Source organism: Crinia signifera, chromosome 2 (assembly GCF_055691185.1).
Source record: "Crinia signifera chromosome 2, ASM5569118v1, whole genome shotgun sequence".
NCBI lineage: Eukaryota > Metazoa > Chordata > Amphibia > Anura > Myobatrachidae > Crinia > Crinia signifera.
Genome location: NC_139218.1, coordinates 358,582,010 through 358,606,214, shown reverse-complemented (window position 1 = coordinate 358,606,214; position 24,205 = coordinate 358,582,010). Strand labels below are relative to the sequence as shown.

The window sequence follows — 24,205 nt, the reverse complement described above, 5'->3', positions numbered from 1 at the left end:
AGGGAGGCTGTAATCTCCCCTCCCCCATGTTCCTGGTGATAGTTATCACAGGCATCCCCCCTGAAAAGACACCCCAGGACAGGACACTCCCCTGGACCAGACACTACAAGCTCCGGACTGCAGATTTTGATGTCCAGTCCGGTGATCCGGGGCCTTGTTTGGGTCCGGTTTTTAAATAGTCCTTTTTCTGGTGTCTTCTCTTCACCTATCAATAAGGCGGGACTTCCTCTGGTCGCAGGAATCCTCCTTCTTCTGTAACATTTAACGCATCCTTGAATTGCCACATTTTAGGAAAGTTCCTCTCAATTCCCTGCAATTTGGGACATACATTTCTGCCACATGGCAGCAGGAAAGTCTCACTTTGAGAATATTGGGACAGTTGGGGGAACTCAGCTTTTTATGGGGTCATTTGCACTTTGATCTAACAATACAAACACTGACTGTGTTGTTCCATAGAGATAGCCACTCCTCTCTTGCATGTTTGCCCTTGGAGGTCCTAGTCCCACCTACTGTAAGTGTTTGAAGTAGCAAAGAAATGATCTACCGAAAGATATCCCATCATGGTAATCAAATAGTTAAAAATATATCGGTAAACATGTTGCATTTTAATGACCACTGTGACAATTTTCTTCTCAACACTTTCCCCAGTTTCAGGAAAGGGTGGGTCACATTTAGGGGTTTCCTGAACTTTTTTATAGCTCGATCTGCAACACAGACACATGTTCAGCAACACCCCAGAGAATCTTGTTTTGGAACACACGGACTCCCACACACTTTGTTATGCAAGGATTACTTCTACGGGGTTTTCGTGCTTTTTGCATTTTAGAGATGTAACACAAATACAAACATATTGGGGCAGATTCAGGGTTTGCTGCACTTCAGCTAGGTACACAATATGCGAAACATTGCACCACCGATATCTTACTTACCCGAGGTCTGGTACGTGAGATCCATCTGAAAAAAAGGTGCATATGGACAACGTTGCCCAACCCTCAATCCCACTAAAAAGCCCTGAACAAATTTAGACTACATGCAATTTACTCATGACCACTTAATTACCTCCATTAAGCCATAAGGGGAGACGAGACTGAGATGCGTACGATAGGGAAATTGAGTAGCAGGGCAGGATTCTCAACCTGCTTCCAAGCCTGCAGCCAAACCGTGATTGGCTGTCAGCATACTGATTTCTGGATTACTGGAGCTATCCAGGGCAGAGTCAAATCAGGGCAGTCAAATTGTGGAACTCTCTTCCTGGAGAGGTGGTGTCAGCAGACACAATAATGCGTGGCGAGAGAAGAGAGTCTGTGAGGGTACAATCCAGCTGCAATAAAAGAAAAGAACCTACGTAAATTACAGATAACATAAAAAATGCTGAAAACGACTTTTGCCCTCACCTAGGGGGTTATTCTGGTTCACTTCTTCTGGCAAAGTCCTTCTTAGATGGACAAAACCATGTGCACTGCAGGTGGGGTAGATGTTAGTTGTGCAGAGAGAGTTAGATTTGGGTGGGGTTTTACTTCAAAGTAAGATCTATATTGCAGTGTAAAAATAAAACAGTCAGTATTTTCCCTGCACAGAAACAAAATAACTCACCCAAATCTAATTCTATCTGCACATGTTACATCTGCCCCCCTGCAGTGCACATGGTTTTGTCCATCTAAGAAGGAATTTGGCAGAAGGAGTGAACCAGAATAACCCCCCTTATGTCACATCCTCCTCAAGAAACAGAAGTAGATCTAGACCCAACCCAATAAGAACAGGGTAACCATGTAGTCAGTGCCAGTGCTAAACTGGAATGGAAACACTATAACTTGATATATAGATATGTCCTTGCTCTTGTTGGATTTGTTCACCTGCCCCATACATATCCCCACAGCCCAGAGCCAGATTAAGCAGGGGGTTATTAACTCTGGGGCCCCCTCTCTGAAAGGACCCCCACAACAGATCGGTTCCTATTCACCATTCTGCAGCGCCGCAACAGCAGGCACTAACAGCCATCACACTGTACTGATGGTGCTGTAGGGCTGTGCTGGGCTGGCAGCTTCGGAAGCCATCCAGTGCAACTGCAGTGCCGAAAGCCTGCTCCTGTAACTCAGTGTAACTGATGGGCTGTGCGGCTGGGAAGGGAAGAGCTGCCAGGGGAAGCCAGTGGGCACATAATGCATAATGTCGGGAGAGGGGCCATGGCACCTAGAGGATACATATACATGCACATAACCGACATGCCAAACATATCCTGTACACACACACACACACACACACAATGGTTTATTAGCAATATTAAGTAACATTTCTAACCCTCAGGTCCTTTTGATAAGCATGTGTTGTGAAACATTGCTTCTCCATTGGATGCCCATTCCCACTTCCTACACCACCCTATCCTCTGTCCCAGACACATGATGCACTACTGATTCTATAAATGTGTATATATAAATGTATGTGGAAACTGGATATATGGGCAAGCAGAAGAATCTTAGCAACTTTGACAAGGGCCAAATTGTGGGTCACAGCATCTCCTAAACACAGGCCTTGTGGGGTGTTCCTGGTACCTACCTTACAAAAGTGGTCCAAGAAATGACAACCACCAGTAAACTGGCGACAGGTATATGGGTGACCTAGTCCCATTTCTGCCGGCACCACCCCATCCTCTGTCCAGCCTCCATTCTCTGTATGACCTCTTTCCCATCTGATGAATATGACATGCTGCACTACTGATTGTGTGGGTAGTGCTTCTGAACAGAGCACATGGCTTTGGAGCAGTGAGGTAACTATAGAAAATATTGCCATGGGGCCCACAAAGTTCTAGATACGCCACAGCATTGGAGGTTTCAAGGTCCACCTTTCTCAACATCTGCTTATTACGCTGAGATCTCCTGCAAAGCATGCACAGATCCCCGATGCCAATGTCACTATTTGCTCCTAGCTGTACAGTCCTTTCAAGGGAGTGCGTGCACCCAAGCGATTCTATGGACCATGGGTATGTGCGCAGTAGGGATGGCCATCGACCATCGATGATTAGAAATCATCGATGGTTTATGGCTGATGTCGAATAGTTTTGCCATCGATGGGGGAGAACCAGATGGTTTCCCACCATCGATGTCAAGCTTAAACGAATAGTTTCGTTTTTGCTTTTTCCTCAAGGTGCCGGGACACGGAGCATAGCTCCGCCCCTGGCACCCACAAAGACCCTCCCCCACATTTTGATTGGCCAACAGACCAATCAATCAAAGAAAATGGATGACCATCGATATTAAAAAACATTGATGGTCATCCATTGAATAGTTCTACACTATCGATGATGAGTTGCACTTTTGCCATCGATGGCAACCATCCATGGCAAATGCAACGATGGTCATCCCTAGTGCGCAATGCGAGCGCACATCCGCAGGCGAACTAATTAAGGTAAACCTGTGTTTGTCATGATTAGGCTATAGGATGAGCCCTGTCACATCTGTACCAAATAAAGGTTTAACAATAATCTACAAAACAATTCCCCACATGACATAACTGAAACATATTTCTCACACTATAAAGACAACACCTCCCTCTACTGGTGACAGCAAGTGTTTTCTCAGTTTAGTAATTTTGGGACTGGCTCAGCTTTGTTAGCAATGCAAAAAAGAACACAACTGGGCAAAACCATGCTGCATTGCAGGTGGGGATGAAGTAACATAGGTGCTGCTGAACCCTTGTGGCGCCATATAAATAAACAATAATAATACTAATAAAGAGATTTAAGGGGCATACACACGTAGAGATCTGTGCTAAGCAATTTTGCTTAAGCAAAAAAATGTAAATAGTGGGTGGATATTACCAGAGGGGAGGTTTCGTTTTCTGAGGGCATAAATGTGTAATGGACATTATGGCGTGTGGTATATGTAATGGGCATTATGGCATGTGTACATTTTTGGGCTGTGCCTTCGGTGCGCACTGTCCCTATTATTAGTCTATCTGGCTCCTACATTTTCATCAGAGGCGTAGCTACCGTAAGGCAGCCACCGCGGCTGCTTGGGGGAGCAAGCGCCAGCGGGGCGCCCCCGGTGCCCGGGCACTCTGGTCAGACCCCCCCTTACCCCTCCGCATGCCGCCGCCACCGCATTCAGTCCGGCACCGCATATAGCCTCCGGGCTCCGTCTCCTGCAGTAATGAAAAATGACACGACAAAATGGCTGCCCCCTAATAGCAGACAGTTTTTAAGGATGCTAGAGGAGGCCGCCGCCTCCTCTAACATCCCTAAAAAAACTGTCTGCTGTACGGGGGCAGCCATTTTGTCCTGTCATTTTTCATTACTGCAGGAGACGGAGCCCGGAGGCTATCTGCGGTGCCGGACTGAATGCGGGGGCGGCGGCATGCGGAGGGGTAAGGTAATTTTTTGGCGGGGGGGGCGCCACAATAGTAGTTACGCCTCTGATTTTCATCCTGGCTCCTAGATTTTAAAGAAATTTGTGGAGCCCTGGATTACTGTGAAGAAACGTGATAAAAGTCGATGCAGTGAAAAACTGGAATAACATAATGAAGCGAAAACCAATATAGACCTCACTGGTAACTAAAGGGTTCATCATGACAACAATTATTTTTCTCATCCAGGATGTCTCTTTAATCAGACAAACCAATATAGTATCAGTTCCTCTATGCACACATACGGTCACTGTACATTTTGGTTTATCAGACAAATAGGGGGAAATTTACTAAGAATTTAATCCGTGCAGGCATCAGTGTAAAAAAAGATAACTAAATATTTTTTTAAAAACCGACGTGAGACAGAAGGGAGGGGGCATGGGCACAGATGGGAGGGGGCACGGGCACAGACAGGAGGGGACACAGATGGGCAGAATGGAGGGGGCATGGGCACAGACAGGAGGGGGTCACAGATACAGATGAGCAGAAGGGAGGGGGCATGGGCGCAGATGTGCAGAAGGAAGGGATCATGGGCACATATGTAGGGGGCGTGGGCATAGACAGGAGGGGGCACAGATATGCAGAAGGGAGGGGGCATGGGCAAAGATGGGAGAGGTCACAGATAGGCAGAAGGGAGGGGGCATGGGCACAGACAGGAGGGGACACAGATGGGCAGAATGGAGGGGGCTTGGTCACAGATGGGAAAGGGCAACGGCACAGATGGGAGGGGTGTCAAAGTCGAGTTGCATGTACACCACAATAGAATGGTATGGTTGCCATCTTGGTTCGCAGAGTTACTTAAATGCATAGGCGAATCTAGAATTATGGTAATGGGTGGTCCCAAATCTAGACATAACAGCAGGGGGACCTTAGCGCGGCGCAGCCGCGCTGCAAAAAGGGGCGTGGCCTTGTGGGAAGGAGGCGTGGCATCACAAAAAGGGGTGTGGTGTTACACTTTAGACCATACACAGTAATGCCCATAACACATTTTAGCAAACTCTGTAATACCCATTACACATAAAGCCACACGCCGTAATGCCACTTACACATAAGGCCACACACCATAATGCCCATTACACATTGTGCCACATATCATGATGCCCATTACATACTATATAACAAACCATTATGCCTATTACATATTTGCCACATAAGTGCTGCTTACCTACGTGCTCATTGCTAGGGGGTTCTTGCTTGATGGCACCATAGTACCCATTACACATGATGCCGCACACCATAGTACCCATTACACATGATGCCGCACACCATAGTACCCATTACACATGATGCTGCACACCATAGTACCCATTACACATGATGCCGCGCACCATAGTACCCATTACACATGATGCTGCACACATAATGTCCCTTACACATGATGCAGCACACATAATGCCGCCTACACATGATGCTGCACACCATAATGCCCCTTACACATTAAGCCACACATTATGCATAATGCCCCCACATACCGCTATTTGTAGCATCCCTTAAGCAATGCCCCCAAAAGTGCCACTTACTGTAAATTTTTATATGAGCCTTCGCTGCTGCAGGGAGAGATGGAGAGCGGTGCAGCTGCTTCTATGGGGAGAGGAGCAGAGCGCAGCGCAGAGCACGCTCACACTCCCCTCCTGGTGTTCCCTCTATGCGAGTGGACATTTGAAATAATGTGCGCGCTGTTGTTGTGCGTGATGTCGGGGGAGCACGCCGGGCGCCGGCACCACATGATTAAAGGGGGGGGGGGGGCTGAGGTGAAAGCGGGAAGAAGAATTGGAGTGGAAGCTGCAGGGGTGACAGTCATTGACAGCTGGGCAGAGAGCAGGGGGCTGCCCGGCTGTATTCAGAGCACTGCAGGTCACGGCTGTTTGAAATAATACCCCTTTCACAACAGAAAATTCAGGGATTTACCCGGGAATATGGTCCCAGGATCATGCAGGGACATTTTCTGGTGTGAGGGGGAGAGACAACCACTTCCCTCTCCCTACCCCCTTTAACCAACCAGCTATATCTTCAGAACCAACTGACCCATTTACATGAGACCAGTATCATATTGAAGAACTTTTGAGTTGGCTTCGAATGATTTTGGTCCCATGAAACTGGGCTGTTTGGTTACAGAGAAATCTGCCCTCAAAGAACATAAACAGTCATGAAATTACATTTAAGAAATGAAAAAAAACAAACGGTTTAACCTCAATATCCCTGGAACCAATTAACCCATATGGATCCAGCCTGGTATCAGATTGAAGGCCCAGCAATTTGGGTTCGACTGAGATCAACCTCGAGCTTCAGTGATGCCGAAGGGGGAACTGGCAGCCGTTGAACTGGGTGGGGGTCGGAATTAGCGGGTCCCATGTTATCCTATAGGGAAAATGTTCCAAATTTGCCTGGTCGTATCTCCGGTTCCCAGGGGGCTAGAGACACGGGGCTTGGCTCGTTGGAAAGCTCCATCCCTCAGCTACAAAATGGGCTAATGGGTGGTCCTGTGCACCCCCGGACCACCCCCTAGATTCGCCTATGCTTAAATGGAGTACAGGAATCAGGTGTACTAATAATGCGAACCCCGTGCGCAGCCATACTACTACACATAAATTCAATAGTAAAACACGATCTTTCTTATACATATTTCGCATCAGCCAAAAGTTATGGAACAATTACTTATTTAATGATCACTTTTGCCAAGAAGACAGTTTGGGAGATCTGGATGTAGCTGGTTTACAGTGTTGATTTACGACCGCTATGACGATGCCTAATGAACAAAGACAACAGAGGTGCATTCCCCTTGCACCAATCCAAGAGAAGCGACTTCTGATCTTCTGACCAATGGAGACCCTTACTGTCCTCCCGCTACCTGGACACTATAAGAGGTTAAGCATAACCTAAGAGCTTTCTCATTGAGTTTCTTCTTCTTCCTGGACTATATTCTGGATAGAATATATGGAGCTCGGACCGGGTTGCGCCAGCGCTATTGATGAGACGGTAACTGTTGCATTCCTGTAACCCCCTGTTGTCCGCTAGGGACAGAAATATATGGTACAGGGAGTCTTGGCTTTTATTCGCAATAAGCGGAAAGGTTTATAAGGAAATAATACCTGATTTTGTACTTACATTTGAGTACTAAGTACTGCGAAAAGATACCACTTTAATGGTATCAGTATAGCGTGTTTTATACATGGACAAGGCTCGCTGCGCTACGCTTTGTTTGCATAGGAATAAAAGGAATAAAAGGTTATAGGTTTAACAGTACGTAAGCTGTGCGCTTCACTTATTATCCATCGGTTTAATCTTATATGGACATTGATAGGGGGCATGTGCACAGATGGGAGGGGGCAGGGGCACAGACATGCCGCACAGATGGGCAGAAGCGAGGGGGCATAGACACAGACGGATGAGACAGGATGAGAGGCTGAGCGGGCAGCCATGCGGCTCTGACCAGGAGGAGGGAGGGGAGGCTGCAGGGAGGATTGCGAGTTCGGCAGTTGGCTGAGCGGCTGAACGGGAGTTGGGGAGCTCGGCTGGTTGAGGGGCTGAGCGGGCGGCCATGCGGCGCTGACCAGGAGGAGGAGAGAGTGGGGGCCGCAAGTAGGGCTGCAAGTCCGGTGGTGGGCTGAGCGGCTGAATGGTAGTCGGGGAGCAGAACAGTGAAGGATGTATGAAGAGGTGAGCGGGGGAAGCTCGCGCTTACCGAGCTCAGTTACAGGCTGAGGCTGCTGCTTCACTCTTCTTCGGTGTACCCTCAAAGGTAGGAGGGGTGAAATCTATGCCAGGGGAGTGGATTCTGGACGAGATTGCGGAAGCGTCGCGCGCTGTGTACATCTGGTAATATTAATAAACGAATACTAAGCAATTTTACTAGATTTCACCTGCATGCACTGACTTACTAAGCAGACGATTCCGATGTGCGACTCCCATTGGCCACGCCCCTCCTTTTGACCATGTCCCCCCTTTCAATGCATGAAAACAACAGAAATAGCATGGACCCTTATGACAGCACTGAACTAAAGATGGACAGCGAGTTTTCTGCAGTAGCCGCGGGTCTCGCTGTTTTGGGGAATTCTCGCCGTCCTGTGACGGCAAGGATTTCCCCAGAACGTTGAATAGAGCGAGCGGCCGGCGCGGGGGTTAAACAGCGAGGATCGCTGGTTTTCAGCAATCGTTGCTGTTTACCCCCTCGCCGGCCGCTCGCTGCGGCATTGAATACCCCCCAGTATCTATCCTTATGTATCAATGCCTATTTCCCTATAGATTGTAAGCTTGCGAGCAGGGCCCTCCTACATTTTGACTGTCTGTAAATACCCTGTTTTGTTATATCACTGTCCCCTTTGTAAAGCGCAACGGAATATGCTGCGCTATATAAGAAACTGTTAATAAAAAAATAAATAAATCATCGCTGGGGGGAAAGCCACTCAGTGCATACACACCAGCAGATGAACGGCTTTCCCAGTGATGATGCAGGAGTATGCATCACGATCATCTCCAGGCCTTACACACTGGGCGGCTTTCATGCTGAAAGCCGCTCAAATGAAAAGCTTTCACGTGAAAATCACCCAGTGTGTATGGGCCTTTAGATGATAAAGTAGTGTGCAAAGTTTGAAGAAGATTAGTTAAAGCGTTTATGAGTTATCGTGGAACATCCATACACACAAACATAATTTAATTAAACTTATGTAGATACCTCCCAACTATCCACATTACAGCGGGACTGTCCCACTAATTCGACACTGTCCCATCCGCGGTCACAATGTCCTGCGGGCGGAGAGGACAGTTGGGAAAGACAATGATGACCGCTGCTCTGCAATGCATTTGGATTCGAGCCTCTAGCGGTACTGGGTAAATATTCATCCCATGGGGCAAGCCTAAAAATACAGAATGTGCTATTTCTGACTGCTCTCCACTACTCACATTTGTTTAACATCTGGCGGCAAACTAGGAACGCGATTTCTATTGCAAAAATCGATCACATAGTCCAAACTTGTCACTTTTATCATTTAAAATTGTTATTTATATATGTGTGTCATTCATGCTATTACATGCATACTTTTTAACTCTATAATTACACTGTAAATATATATATTTTCATCAAAACAAGCGCAAAGTGCAAGTCAAATGCAGATGCCGTGGGGCAGTGATGGTGCAGACCCCAAGGCCCTATACCCTGGGCAATGGGAATGCTCACACACTCCTAGTGCATATTTGCCTACTTTTGAAAACTAGTTTCAGGGAGATTATAGTTGGTAGTAGAATTTTGCAGTGCCCCATTAAGGAGGAGTGTCATGCTCCACCCAAAGGGCGTGCCTATTTCCATATATGGAGAGATTGTAAATGTGGCATCTAGAAGCGTGGGTGTGCACTGCTACATCTGAGAGGAATCTTATAAAATTACTTATATGCAAATGTAGCATAGCGGCAAAATGGGGGCGTGGCCTCACGGGGAGCCGCGAGTATAGGCCACGCCCCCAAATTAGGCCACGCCCCGAAAATTTCGACGCGCCCTCGGCGCGCAGCAGCAGTGTCCCGCCGGCTGAGCTGCCAGAGTTGGGAGGTATGCATCTGCACCTGTTACATCTGCCCCCATGCAGTGCACATGGTTTTGTCCAGCTAAGAAGGAATTTGCCTCTAAGAGTGAACTAGAATAAGGCCCATAATGCAGGCACATTACTCTCCAAGAAAACTACTTGAACAATTTTTAACTTTACAACTATAGTAAACAATTATGCATATGAGAATAGCAGACAGAAAAAAAACACACCTACACTACATATAGGTTTCACCCAACAACTCACTTCTTCAGCCATCATTGGACCATACCATAAGAAAAACGACAATCACTATAGTCTATTTTATATAGCTTCAGAAAGTTGCAAAAAAACCTAACCGACAAAATGGAGTCAGCCGTGGCAGAGACTATTTTCAGCAGACCCCGCCCAACCGTGCGTGCTGACGTATCTGACTGAGCTCTACGTCTCGCACATGCGCACTGGCAGCCGGAAGTGAGTCGGTGGTTTCTGCTTCATTGTTGCCGTACGTAGCGGAGTGTTCCCGGCAGCAGCATGGTGAGAGCAGCGCGGTGTCCTGTAACTTCTTTCCGGGGATCTGGTGGGCGGGAGGCGGCAGTGCTGGGAAGGGGAGTCGGGGCTCTGTGTGCCGGTACTGTGTCACGTCACTGGGTCTCCTGTGTGCTCTGTACCCGACACTAGGATTCCCCTGCCGGCAGCCCCTATGTAATAGGATTGGATCTGCATGTCATTGTATGGCAGTGGCCTATAGGTATTATTAGGTTCATGTACTGGACATGGGGCATATAAGGATTGGAACATGTCTGCGGTTTGGCCCGGGTCGTCTGCATGTCTCCTCTCCAGCGGCAGCACCAATGGCAGTGTTCCCCATGTTTTGGATTTGAACCCGTCACTTTCACTTTCTTTTTTTAGAATGTCACTTTAGCTGTGGTTGTTAATGTTGCGTTTCACTAAATTAGTGATGGCTGTTGGAATGGTGAATTGTTGTGGTGTTTTCACTATTGCAAATTGCCTTGTGATGGCATGTAACCAGTGCCAGCCAACCTTCAGTGGCACGCAGTGACAGTCAAGCTTTCAGTGGCACGTGTGTAACCCAGGGATCTACAAATATTTTCAAAATCTAGGAGCCAGTATGAAAGTGTAGGAGCCAGTCAAACTAAATATAGGGACAGGGTGTGCCAAAAATTAACAACATAATGCCTATTACACATCATACACCCATTACATATTATACCACATGCCATAATGCCCATTACACGTTATGCTGCACACCATAATGCCCATTACACATACCACACACCGTAATGCCTATTACATATTATGCCACAAGTTCCGCTTACATACATACATACATACATACATACATACATACTTGTTGCTATGGGTTTGATGCTTGATACCAGTGGTTGCATGCTCTTTGCCAGGAGTTACATGCCCTATGTCATGGGTTTACTATGCTCATTGCCATGGAGGAGTATTCCGCTTCCTCCCCCCCCCCCCCAAAAAAAATCTGGTCGCCAGGAAGCAGAATCTGGTCTTCATGGCGAACTGGCCTCTCAGTTTGTTGAACTCTGATGTAACCAGTGACAGCAGATCTTTCAGTGGCATGCATGTAACCAGTGACAGTCAAGCTTTCAATGACATTCATGATGCCGGTGCCAGTCAAGCTATCAGTGATGTGTATGTTGCCAGTACCTTTCATCCATTCATTGGTACACGAGCTTGCATGCATCATGGAAAGCTGTAATTTGTGTATGCACCAGGGAGCTCTGTTACAGACAGTTTCTCCTTCCTTATGTACACAATAGGAGTGATGCCAGATGCCACTACTAAGAAGTATGTGAAGGAGGCAGTCTTGGAATCATAGGTGGTTGCTTAACTTAAGTTTCCCATGGCCGTCCTTACTATAAAATTATTAAGAAATTGAAATTTCTACAGTAGTTGAGAAGTCAGACAATGCGGTTGTAGTGTTACTATGTTGTCTATTTCAGTATAGACTATTCTGCTGTTCTTATACATCGATTAATAGAGGTTCGGCTGTAAATCATGTTTGTCATTTTGTTGGGTGCTGTGTATGATATGTGGCATGTCTGTTTTTCAGAATACTAAGTCACTTTCTTCTCAGCTGAAGGACAGTATTCCAATAGCTGAACTCTCTACTCAGTATGGGGGCTATGGAATACAGGACACTCTCCGAACAGGGTATGTACATATGTGTTAATATCTCATTACTGCCTCCCCCTCCAATTTTCAACATGAAAATGATTGTGTTGACGGTGAGACAATTGTTTTCTTGGGCACCCACTAAGCACCCACAGAGCAATTCAGTTGTTTTGGGCGCCATTTTTTATTACACTTTTTGCTTTTAATTGTGCCATGTTTAGCTTCCAAAGCTGCTAACCCTGTCTAAACTAATGTCTGTGATGTGAAAAAGTGCTGTTTGGGCACCCAAAATCCAGACAAAATTTCGCACATTGCTCTTCACCACCTCAGCGCAGAAATTTGAGCAAGTCGCTGCACTTGTTCCCGATTGGAGTTAAATTGCTCTGTTGTGTGCCCATTAACTATTGCTGCCCAAAAAACAATTGAATCTCTCCCATGGGGCTTTATTACTTTCTGTTTGTTTAAAGGACTAACGTTTTGCACAGAGATGTACATTGACTACAAGGCATAAAGTACTGTGGACTATAAAATAGTTATAAAGATCATTCGCATAGAAGTTACCATATTTTATATTGCTACACGGTGTAGTCATGTATTTGCCCATTTTTGCTGGGCTCAGCACAGAATAGTTAAATGTCAAATAATAATAATAAAAAAATATATATATATTTTTTAAATTATGAATATGGTGTTATTCAGATGCGTTTGAATTTGGCATAGCTGCTGCTTCCTTGGAAGCAATAACAATGCGAGTATATGGTAATGCATCAGCAGGCTCATTAATGCTTGTGTGATCCAGTGCTGCACCTGAGGATACAGCACCATTTTCCGCCTAACTGAACAACGAGGTTACATAGACAGTCCACCTGATTGAGGCCAGTAAAGATGGAGACCCTGGTCTCTGCACTCCGGTGATATGAAGGTGACACACTCTTCCATTTTGGGAAATGGAGACAATCGCCACACCCATTCTTGGCCCTCAATGGGTCTAGACCAGGCATGTCCAACGTAGGCCCTCCAGATGTTGTGAAACTACACATCCCAGCATGCTTTGCCACAGTTTTGCTATTAGAGAATGCTAAAACTATTGCAAAGCATGCTGGGATGTGTAGTTTCAAAACATCTGGAGGGCCAACGTTGGACATGCCTGGTCTAGACTGTACAAAGTAGCGGGAGCCACACATGGAGCCTTATGCAGTAAGGGTCCTGCACAATGTTCCAAATATCGGTACATTGCGTACATTATACATTGCGACTGGGTCTGAATCGGGCCTATAGATTAGGCAATGATTAGTCTTACCCTATTTTTCTAAAATAAACTTAAATTAACCCTTTTTGAAAAAGTTGCCCTTGAGTAGCGAAACGGGTCAGGCATTTTTTACCCTATTGGCAACCATCATCTTTGGACACCAACACCAATCAGCCTACAGCTTTTCCCACTGGCAATTACTTATTATGGTCCACCAAGCATTGATACCAGCTGATTCTTCCCACCGTACATCTAGAGAGGACTTGGATCAAACGGGACACTCACTCCGGATTCCTTCCTTTCAGTGGTGGCGTATCCTTCACTTTCCTACGAATTGTTATACTACACGATTAACCTCAAATGGGACTTGGCCAACTAGTAAGGAACTGGTGACACAACTGATGGTGTTTTATGTCCAATAATTTTCTTTTCTATATGTTTTAATTCATTTATTATATTACATTTCTGTATTAATCACATGGTTTTTATAGTTTAATTGAGCGCTAAGTATTTGTTGTCTTTTTTTTTTTTTTATGTAAGTACAAAATTAAATATAATTGTATTTTACATGACCTACCTATTATTTCACTATACTGTATATGTCCCTCATATAATCTTTTATGAACTTTTCTGTGTGCAGATTTACAAGTGCTCAGAGTGAGCTGATGCCCCTCATATAATCTTTTATGAACTTTTCTGTGTGCAGATTTACAAGTGCTCAGAGTGAGCTGATGCCAAGTCACCCTTTAGAACTGTTAGAGAAAAATGTAAGTACCTGGAACCCTCTTGTTGATGCACATGAATACAGCACCAAGCATCACCGTGAAGGCTGTGGCTATGCTTCTAGAGCCTGATTTTCCTCTTTGAAGTTCACTTTAAGGTTTACAAGATTAAACCATGTATGTTAATACTGTCTCAAATTAACTCGACTGTGTACAATAGCATCTCAGCCGTTAGTACAGATGGCGCCGGGCTTGTCTTTGCTGGGGATGGCGGAGGACTCGCCACCCGCCATCCCCCGCCCCGCGCCATCTGTATGTCGGAAGGGGACGCGCGTGCACGAGGTGCACGCGCGTCCCGTTCCGACGGTGCTTTTCCCCGGGTCCCCCGCCGGCTTCCCGGGGTCCCCGCCGGTCCACACCGCCCCCCCGCAGCCCCCCGCAGCCCTGCCCGTCTCCCTGAAGCTTTAGACGGGCAGGACTGCACCCGCCGCGCCGCCTCGCCGCCCGGCTATTGAGACGCTCGTGCGTGGGAAACGCACGAGCGTCTCATTCAGCCAGAGCGCCAGATTGCTGGCGGATCGCCAGGGACACGGTCCTGGCGCTCCGCCAGCAATAATAAGCCCGGCTCCATCTGTACAAACACTATTTCATTAAAGCATTTGTTTAGGAAATGACAGAACTGTTAAATAATTCAGTTGTAAGATGGACTAGTGAAAATGACTCCACTGCCCATGATGTAGTCCTATTTCTGCAAGCTTGGTTTATTCTTACTGCCTGTAAAGATTTGATTTTTAGAGTCTCTTTTATCCAGCTATTAAACCCATGAGTGGTGGGATTTTATGGGACAGGACAAACCTACCAAGGCAGGTTTGTCCTGCCCCAGCAATACTCTCCACACAAGGGCAGCAGCCAGTCCCGAGTCCCCCCCGCCCCCCCTCTTTCCTGACCTCTGCTCTCCTGCGATCTTACCCGCGCCCAAACTCCAGAGCCGCGCTGAACGGGCCCTAGCTACCACCTGGTCACTGATGCAATGTGGATGGCGGCGAGGGGGAGCTCTGGCATACAATCACCAGAGCATGAAGGTCAGGGGGGGAGAAACAGGAGGGTGGTGAGCTAGTGGTGCACACCTACCTGCTAGTGGTATTCCTGGTAATTTTGATGGGACAGGCTGCGGCAGCACAGCTGAGCCCGGAAACTTCTAGGCTTACCACTGAAGTGGTTAAGATGTGGCGTAATGGTTGTTAACATTACTGCCTCACAGCGCTGAGGTCATGGGTTTGATTCCCACCATGGCTCTAACTGTGCGGAGTTTGAATATTCTCCCCGTGCTTGCGTGGGTTTACTCTTGGCTTTCAACAAAATTAACCCTAGAATGACCGTGTGTGTGTGTGTGTGTGTGTGTACGTGTACGTGTGGTAGGGAATATAGATTGTAAGCTCCACTGGTGCAGGGACTCATGTGAATGTTCAAATATTCTCTGTAAAGCGCTGCGCAATATGTGTGCGCTATATAAATGTAGGAGCCCAAATACTGGTGTGAATGTGGAACCTGATCACAATTTAGTATCACTACTATTCTTTTTAAGCCCCCAATATACTTTTGTGTTAGTGGTTATACAGACGTGTCCTCATACATCTTTGCTGCAGTCTCGCCAAACATCCTCTCTATGTGAGTGTGGGATGGTTGGCGGCGGCTGTTGCAATACACAAGTGGCATATCAAATTTATCAGCTTCACATCCTTGTGAGTCCTAGTTGGGACTAAGAAGAGTTTTGGGCAGAAAGACCTGGTAGCTCGCTCACACCAGGCATCTGATGCTCCATGGCATATTGATGCTAGATGTAGACGGCACATCTGTAGGATCTCTGGCAAAGTAACCAATCAGCAGTCACCTATCACTGCACTCTGCTGCCTGGATAGTGTACGTAGCATATACTTAAGAATTAATGTCTCCTGAGTACAGATTACCATAATACAGATCTGCTATTGGAGCGAATGATATTAGTGCCTTAATTACATTAGCGGTCCTATGTAACTTTAGTGAAACCTAATCATTTTGCTAGATATTTTATTTGCTAATACAGTTATTTTTTTTAGTTTCAGGCAAACCAGGAGAAAGTCAGTATGTCTACGCTAAGAAATATCCAAGGCTTGCATGCTCCTCTGAAGCTACAGATGGAGTACAAGGCAGCCAAGCTGGTGAGTTGTAACAGTGTAACCCGTGGATTGTAAATGGTTAGGATGATAGAAGTCACTGAAGCGTGGCCTCACACACAATCCTTACATATCACTATTACTGGAATACAGGTTTAATGTGAACAGCATTGCATTTATCCAGCAGAGTCTCCAAGCTGTTATGTCACTAAAAAGGCTGCGCGTGTAATCTTTGTACAACTTTAACTATAAGCTGATGGGAACTGGAGATGCTTAGAGATCATATTGGGGGCATCTCAGGAATAAGGGGCTTCCACTATATTTGGATAAATCCTTGTTTTATTGACATAGAAGCCTATAGCAATAAAGATACAAATGGGGTGGCCAATCCCCATGATTGGCGGGATCCTGCAATGTGGCCCTAAAAACACCGGGATTTAAATCCTGGGATTAGCGATTCTAATGCCTGGCAGCACTGGGAACCCACTCAGTCACTGCCTGGCTGCTTTTAAGATGCACAGTATGACGTCATGTCAGAGGTCATGTTGCGCAGAACGCCTTACACTCCGTGCCACACCACCGTCCGGTACCCAACCGCTGCACTACCGGCCGGCACCCAACTACCTCGCCACCACTCGGCTCCACCACACAGACTCCAGGCTCATGACCACTGCACCGACCCCGTCGCTGCCCCGGCAAGTTGCATTGGTTTGAGTCGGGAAAGGAGGGTATTAAAGTTAGTCCCTATATTGATCTCAATCCTGGGAAGTGTCCCGGGATTGACATCCCTAGATTCAAAGTCTTTACGATAATGCACATGTCTAGATGTTACCTGGAATTTAGGGTCACAGTCAGTAGACTGACCACTTTTGGACAGCAGATAAGAACTAAATGGCCCATCCAGTCTGGCCTTTATGGCTAGAGCATTAGGACTGGTATAGTAATTTGGGTTAGGGTATGATAAGGGTCGACATGAGTTTTTCAACATTTATTTTAAATTTTTGAACTTTTTCATACTTTACCATTTGGGTGGACTACATATGGGAACGGGGATCTGTGGCATACGCATCGGTATCAGCGAGGAACGGTGTCCAAAGCATGGCTAGCCATGTGAGGGGATGCAGTTCACTAAGTCCATGTGCTTCAAGTTACAAAAACACAAAAACCTTAAAAAAATACCCTGAGCCAACTGTTTGCTTGCGTCTACCTTTTTTTTTTTTCACCATGTCAACTTTTTGCAGATTCAGCTATTGGGGTGGACCTTTTATGGTCAACCAAATGAACAAAATCTATCTAGATCAGTGGTTGTCAACTTCGGTCGTCAGGACCGTTCACGTTTTCCAGGTCACCCAGCAGGTGCACTCATTATTCACTGACACATTGTATAAGATCACAGATGGAGCTAATTATTTCACCTGTGCTTCTGTGTGGAGACCTGGAAAACGAGCACTGTGGGGGGTACTTGAGGAGGAGCGAGGTTGAGAACCACTGATCTAGATGTACTGTACACAACGCTTTCTAATAAGTGCAGTCGCTGTCTTTACCAGTCCTAATTGAGTGACTAATAATGTGAGCTTCTCTGTCAATATCCAATCTCCTCTTATTGCTGTCTGTTCCCCATTTTAAGGTGCTGCAGAATATTCTGGCCTCTATCAATAAATAAGAAATAAAACGCATTTGCAGCCATGCTAATCTGAGAATGCTAGTGGGACAATCCAGACGGCTTGTCTGTGTAGTTACAGTGCCGGGGCTGCACAGTTTTCTGTCAATTTCCTTCATTTGAGCCGCTAAATGATTTTACTGAAAATCCAACTAACTTTGGGAATTCACCTGTGCTTTTATTACCTACCTCTAGGTGGCAGATTATCTTCCTGTAATACCTACCTAGGTAACTGGGAAATGTTACTGTTTACAACCGAGGAAATGTCATGTGACTGGATTCTCACAATGTGTTTCTTCCTCCGGGCTAAAGGGCTCATTTATCCATGGGGAATAACTCTGCATGTGACACATAGTGCTACAGCCAATGACATTTACATTTTGTTGCTCTGACCCGCCGGAATTGGCAAAATCGTTGAAATTGTTGTCCACTGTGTATCCAGCTTTAGGGGGGTATTCAGTCCCGGGTCACAGCTGTAGATCTGTCCTGACAGCCGTGACCCGTTTTTGTTTTGCTCGACAGCATATGGCAAGGCAGGATTCCATATCCCAGTGACGTCCACCCTCCCGTCCCTCATGAATCAGGCCCTATGTCAAGTATAATCAGGTTCAGTGATGTGACCTACTAAAAGTGAAGTGTAAACCCACTGCTGACCTTGTGACTTGTCATCCAGTATTTTAGATAGGGGGTCGTAGATCACATTAGATTACTAGATCACATTAGATTACTAGATCACATTAGATTAGTACAGGTGCGTACGCGCGTATTGGCACTGGTCGGAAGTTTCAATCAGAAGGGAAACAATGCAAAATTGCATAGAAAGCGTGCACAGGTGTTCACCCTGCTAAAGGCTCAATACAGTTCTTCTTGGTTCTCCAGGACCCTTTGGTAAATTGACTTCAGTCAGATGTTATTGTGCCTACAGAATGGTGTCCTTTGTATAAAGGAATCTTCCACTCACACATGTATGATACAAATTTTCTGCTTATGTTGTGGTGGTAACTTTATCAAATATAGGACGTGCCCGGCTGACTGCTATTCCCAACAGAGATTCAACTAATCATATATGTAGCTCGCAAATCTATACCATTGGGTTATATTTATAGTGTGATGTGTTTGTTTAATAAACCAGTGTGAGCTATATTTGCATCCACAGCTTGTCCCTGTTTTTGAAGGTAGGGTGTACACACAGTGAGATTTTGGCAGGAGATATTCACTAGATAGTCAAAATCTCCTAGAAGGTTTGCAAAAATCCCCAGTGTTTCTCCTGCTTACATACTGTACAACTCCTCCCTGTTGAGAAAGCTCCCTAATAACTTAAACTTAATAGGATCTGGATCTCTCTTAATTATTTACTCCATTGTCAACATTATTTAAATTAGTGGAGTACCCAGTGCGGAAACCAAACAAAGAAACCTTACTCTGTTACACTTTTCTGGTGCCCCTACCAGTCTCAGGTTTCCAGCACGGCTATAAGACCAAACATATACTTACCTCTGACTCTGGGGAGCACCTCCAGCCTATAAATAGGTTAAATAAAGGAGTTATCTCTCCTCCCTGTTGAGAGAGCTCCCTAATAACTTAAACTTAATAGGATCTGGATCTCTCTTAATTATTTACTCCATTGTCAACAATATTTAAATTAGTGGAGTACCCAGTGCGGAAACCAAACAAAGAAACCTTATACTGTACAACGCACAAGGCCCATACACACTGGGCGACTTTGAGCTGAAAGTCGCTCAAAACACCCAGTTTGAGCGGCTTTCAGCTCAAAGCTGCCCAGTTTGTATGTCCTGGCGATTAGCGGTGCTGCGCGCTCCCGCATCATTGCCAGGAAAGCCGCTCATCTGCTGGTTATACCAGCAGATGAGCGGCTTTGAGGACGGCTTTGCATAGCATTGCACTATGCAAAGCCGTCCTCCCCCTCCGTCGGCGCCGGGCAGGGGGAAAGCCGCACTGAGCGGCTTTCCCCCCAGCGATTGATTTATTTATTTATTTGCAGTTTCTTATATAGCGCAGCAGATTCCGTTGCGCTTTACAATGGTAGACAGTGATAAAACAAACTGGGTAACAACAGACAGACTTGGAGGAAGGAGGGCCCTGCTGCAAGCTTACAATCTATAGGGATAAAGGAGGGAAACACAAGGACAGGCACCAGTAATAGCATAGCAGTCCCAACAAGTTACAAGTCCAGAAGGGAAGCTATATAATACATAAGTGCCTCAGAGGGTTATGCGTGTAGAACTTAAATATGATAGGCTTGCCTGAAGAGGTGAGTTTTCAGGGAACGCTTGAAAGTTTGGAGGCTAGCGGAGAGTCTAATTGTGCATGGAAGGGCATTCCATAGGGTGGGAGCAGCCCGATGAAAGTCCTGTAATAGTGAATGGGAGCTAGTGAGAGCGAGTGAGAGCTCAGATGAGAGACGCAAATCTTGTGCAGAGCGGAGTGGTCGAGATGGGAGATATTGTGTGATAAGTGCAGAGATATATGCTGGTGCAGTATGGTTAATAGCTTTATATGCAAGTAGAAGTGTTTTATATTGAATACGGTAATATACAGGCAACCAATGGAGGGACTGGCAGAGCGGATCGCAGACGATGAGCGTCTTGCGCAGGAAGATCAGCCTAGCAGCAGCATTTAAAATGGATTGCAGTGGCGAGAGTCTGTTCTTGGGAAGTCCAGTTAGGAGACTATTGCAATAATCAATGCGGGATATAATGAGTGCATGGATAAGAGATTTAGTAGTGTCTTGTGTGAGATACGGTCGTATTTTGGATATGTTTTTTAGATGCATGTAACATGATTTGGAGACAGATTGAATGTGGGGAACAAAGGACAGGTCAGAGTCGAGGGTGACCCCTAAGCAACGAGCTTGTGGGGTAGGGTAGATTGTCGAGTTGTCAACAGTGATGAAGATATCAGGATGGTAACTGTTCTTAGTTGGCGGGAATATAAGTAATTCAGTTTTGGAAATATTGAGTTTGAGTTGGCGAGAAGACATCCAAAGTGAGATGGCAGAGAGACAATCAGAGACTCGACCTAAAACCACTGGTGACAACTCTGGGGTTGATAGATAGATTTGAGTATCATCCGCATATAAGTGATACTGAAATCCGAAGGAGCTGATTAGTTTGCCAAGCGAGGAGGTATACATTGAGAAAAGCAGAGGACCTAAGACTGAGCCTTGCGGAACTCCGACTGACAGAGGTAGTGAAGAGGAAGTAGAGTCAGAGAAGCGAACAGTGAAAGAGCGATCAGATAGGTAAGATGTGAACCAGGAAAGGGCTGTATCATTAAGACCTAGGGAGTGTAGTGTTTGTAAGAGAAGAGAGTGATCGACAGTGTCAAACGCAGCAGAAAGATCTAGAAGAATAAGCAGTGAGTAATGGCCTTTAGACTTAGCTGTTACCAGATCATTCACCACTTTAGTCAGTGCTGTCTCAGTGGAGTGTTAAGAGCGAAAGCCTGACTGAAGCGGGTCTAATAGGGTGTTGGAGTTAAGAAAGTTTGTTAGGCGAGAGTAGACAAGTCTCTCGAGTAGCTTGGAGAGGCATGGGAGCTGAGAGATAGGACGATAGTTAGAGAGAGAGTTAGGGTCAGAATTGTGTTTTTTCAGAATGGGAGTAATCGCTGCATGTTTGAGCAGAGACGGAAAAGTACCAGTAGCAAGAGAGAGATTGCAGATTTTAGTTAAGGTTGGAATAAGCACAGGAGATAGATTTTTAATGACTTGTGCAGGTATAGGATCAAGAGGAGAGGTAGTAGAGTAGGAGGATAAGAAGAGTGCGGATACTTCCTTTTCATTTGTGGGCTCAAACGAAGAGAAAGTGCCAGAGGGTTCAGGTGTGGCAGAAAGAGGGTTAGAGATTGTGGAGCATACCATTTCATCTCGGATGTTACCAATCTTGTCCTTAAAGTAGGAGGCAAGTTCTTGTGCACTGATGGTAGCCGGTGGGGGAGGAGGGGGAGGGTACAGAAGAGACTTAAATGTGTTAAAAAGTCGCCTAGGGTTGGTGGCATGAGAAGAGATGAGAGATTGGTAGTATGTTTGTTTGGCCGTGTCCAAAGCATTGCAGTAGGAGTGGTAGCTAGTCTTATATGTGAGGAAATCAGTAATATTACGAGATTTACGCCATTGGCGTTCAACTTTACGTGACTGATTAATGCTATCATTGCGGTTTGTACATGCTGGGCATAGTCGCCCAGTGTGTATGGACCTTAAATCAGTATCTCCTAGCATAGATATACTGTGCAGGTAAGGCTATTTTGAATAGATCATTGACTATCATTGGTTAGACAAAATCACTTAGCCAAAATCTCCAGTGCATCTAGTCAAAATAGCTTAGTCAAAATTGTCCATTAGCCAATGTCTCACCGTGTGTACGGGGCTAACAATGCCTTTCAACAACAGCCTGAAATAATTAGCTTTAGAAAGCCCACAAAGCCTGACTGTAAACCTTCTCTTGTCTCATACAGAGTGTGCACTTCTCCTATTGTTTGTACGTATAAAGCTGTGTGGGTCCAGCACTATTTTACTGAACTCAATCGCCCTGAGCAGAAGTGGTACGGCCATTGTGTAACTGTATGTTGTCTGACCTGATCTACATTCTGTATGTCATATAGTCTGCAGTAAGCTGTGCAGACTTTGAGCATTACTAATATATAATACTTAAACTGTTCTTTACAGCTTGTTTATTACCTTCTAGCACCACTGGAGATCTCCCTGATTTAGCACTGTTGTAAGTCCCTATTTCTGCTTGTGTTCCTAGGTCCAACGTCTCCCTTTCCTACCAAGCTCTAACATTGCTCTGGACACCTTGAGAGGGAACGACGAGTGCATTGACTTTGAAGATATTCTTAATGGTAAATATTCTGCTTTTCATGTTCACGTGTTTTTCTGTACCCAGATATATAAAAGTACATTTGAAGGTGCACTGGTAGCAATTAGAATCTACTGAAACCGCAACGACAAGTGTGAAGTGTAAGCACTAATGTTCCTTCTAGGAACTGGGCAGGGCGGGGGCAGAATGAAGGGGGTGGGCCTGGCCTGCTGATGTCACTAAAGGGGGTGTGTCTGGACTGCAACGTCACTAAAGGGGACAGGCCAGGCCCCGCCTAAGTCACCAAAGGGGGCGGGTTGGGCCCCGCAAACATCATTGGGGGCGGGCCAGGCCGTGCCAAAGTAACTGCCGGGGAAGCGCCGGGCATCTACAGGGGCACTGGGCTTCCCTGCGTGCACCAACGGAGACAGGCAGCAGGCTGTTTTAGCAGGGCACTGCTAGAGGGGCAGGGCGCATTTTTCACTTAAAAAATTAGGCAGGCATAAAACAGCCTAGCGTGAACACTAAGCACAGTATAGAACTAATAATGTTGAGCGTGTGTCGCTATAATTCCTAACCAATAGGTCTAGCGGGCAGATTTGCGTGTCCTGGGATGATATTTGCCGTCTTTGAGTATATTCCAACCATTCAGACCTGAATGGAATAATATATATGTATTGCAACCATCCAATTGTTACATTGCCATGCAGGGCTATTCCTGCCTCCATGATGTCCAAGTCACAACGTATTCTGCATATTCATGAATATTGCCACCAGACAAAATGACTGCATCCTTAAAGGGTCAGGATCAAGGATGTTGTAGAACTTTCTACATAGGACAAATGCTTCTTGGTCTCGTAATGACTTCCAGTCCCGCCTTATTGGCCATGAGGGGTACATGGTTTAGGCTGCTGTGTGGGTAAAGTGTTAGGTTTGTAGACAATGGTATAACTGACTTGTGGCCACTAAGCGTTTGTATTGTGTTTGCGCTGCAGATCCTTCCCAGAGTGAGGCCATCGGAGAACCACACATGATGATGGAATACAGCCTGGGCCTACTGTAACTTATGCTTTCAGCTACTTCAATAAAATGTCTGCAGTTCTTTTGTAAATGTGTTTTCTATCGTCTTGCTTTCACATGCATACTTGGAAAAAAAAAGTTACATTTCCTCTTTAATGTTTGACATGTTCGTTAAAATGTAATTTAGGCATGGACTGCTAAACCAAAATGCCCCTTTTCTCTGGATTCCGAAGGTACAAATAACAGTGTCTAATTATTATCCTTGACAGTCTGAATGGAACCCACACCAACATAATGGTGTGCGTGATCTACTGGTGTATGTGGATGTTCCTCTGAAATCTGGATGTAATATGGTATGAAAGTGCTCGTACCTGTAACGATACATCGCAACTAAAATTTTCCAATATAAAATTAAAATATGCCCCCCTCACTGATCAGCACCCTGCACTTAGAGTGAACACTAAGGGAGGTATCTAATTAGGTACAAGGTTTTTCCTATTTTTAGAT

The 24,205-nt window shown here is 45.7% G+C and overlaps 1 protein-coding gene across 2 annotated transcripts; it reads left to right on the top strand.

Moving 5' to 3' along the window:
- Window positions 1-7,947: 7,947 nt before the first annotated feature.
- On the top strand, window positions 7,948-23,789 carry POMP (proteasome maturation protein). 2 transcript variants are annotated; one of them, XM_083169855.1, is made up of 6 exons: window positions 7,948-8,055; window positions 12,013-12,113; window positions 14,030-14,090; window positions 16,142-16,243; window positions 22,628-22,721; window positions 23,674-23,789. In XM_083169855.1, exons 1-6 carry the CDS (start codon window positions 8,044-8,046, stop codon window positions 23,739-23,741), a joined length of 438 nt encoding a protein of 145 aa, XP_083025981.1. In that variant the 5' UTR covers window positions 7,948-8,043; the 3' UTR covers window positions 23,742-23,789. The 2 variants fall into 2 exon arrangements, with proteins under 2 accessions (XP_083025981.1, XP_083025982.1); XM_083169856.1 differs by lacking the exon at window positions 7,948-8,055 and adding an exon at window positions 10,344-10,448.
- Window positions 23,790-24,205: the final 416 nt, after the last annotated feature.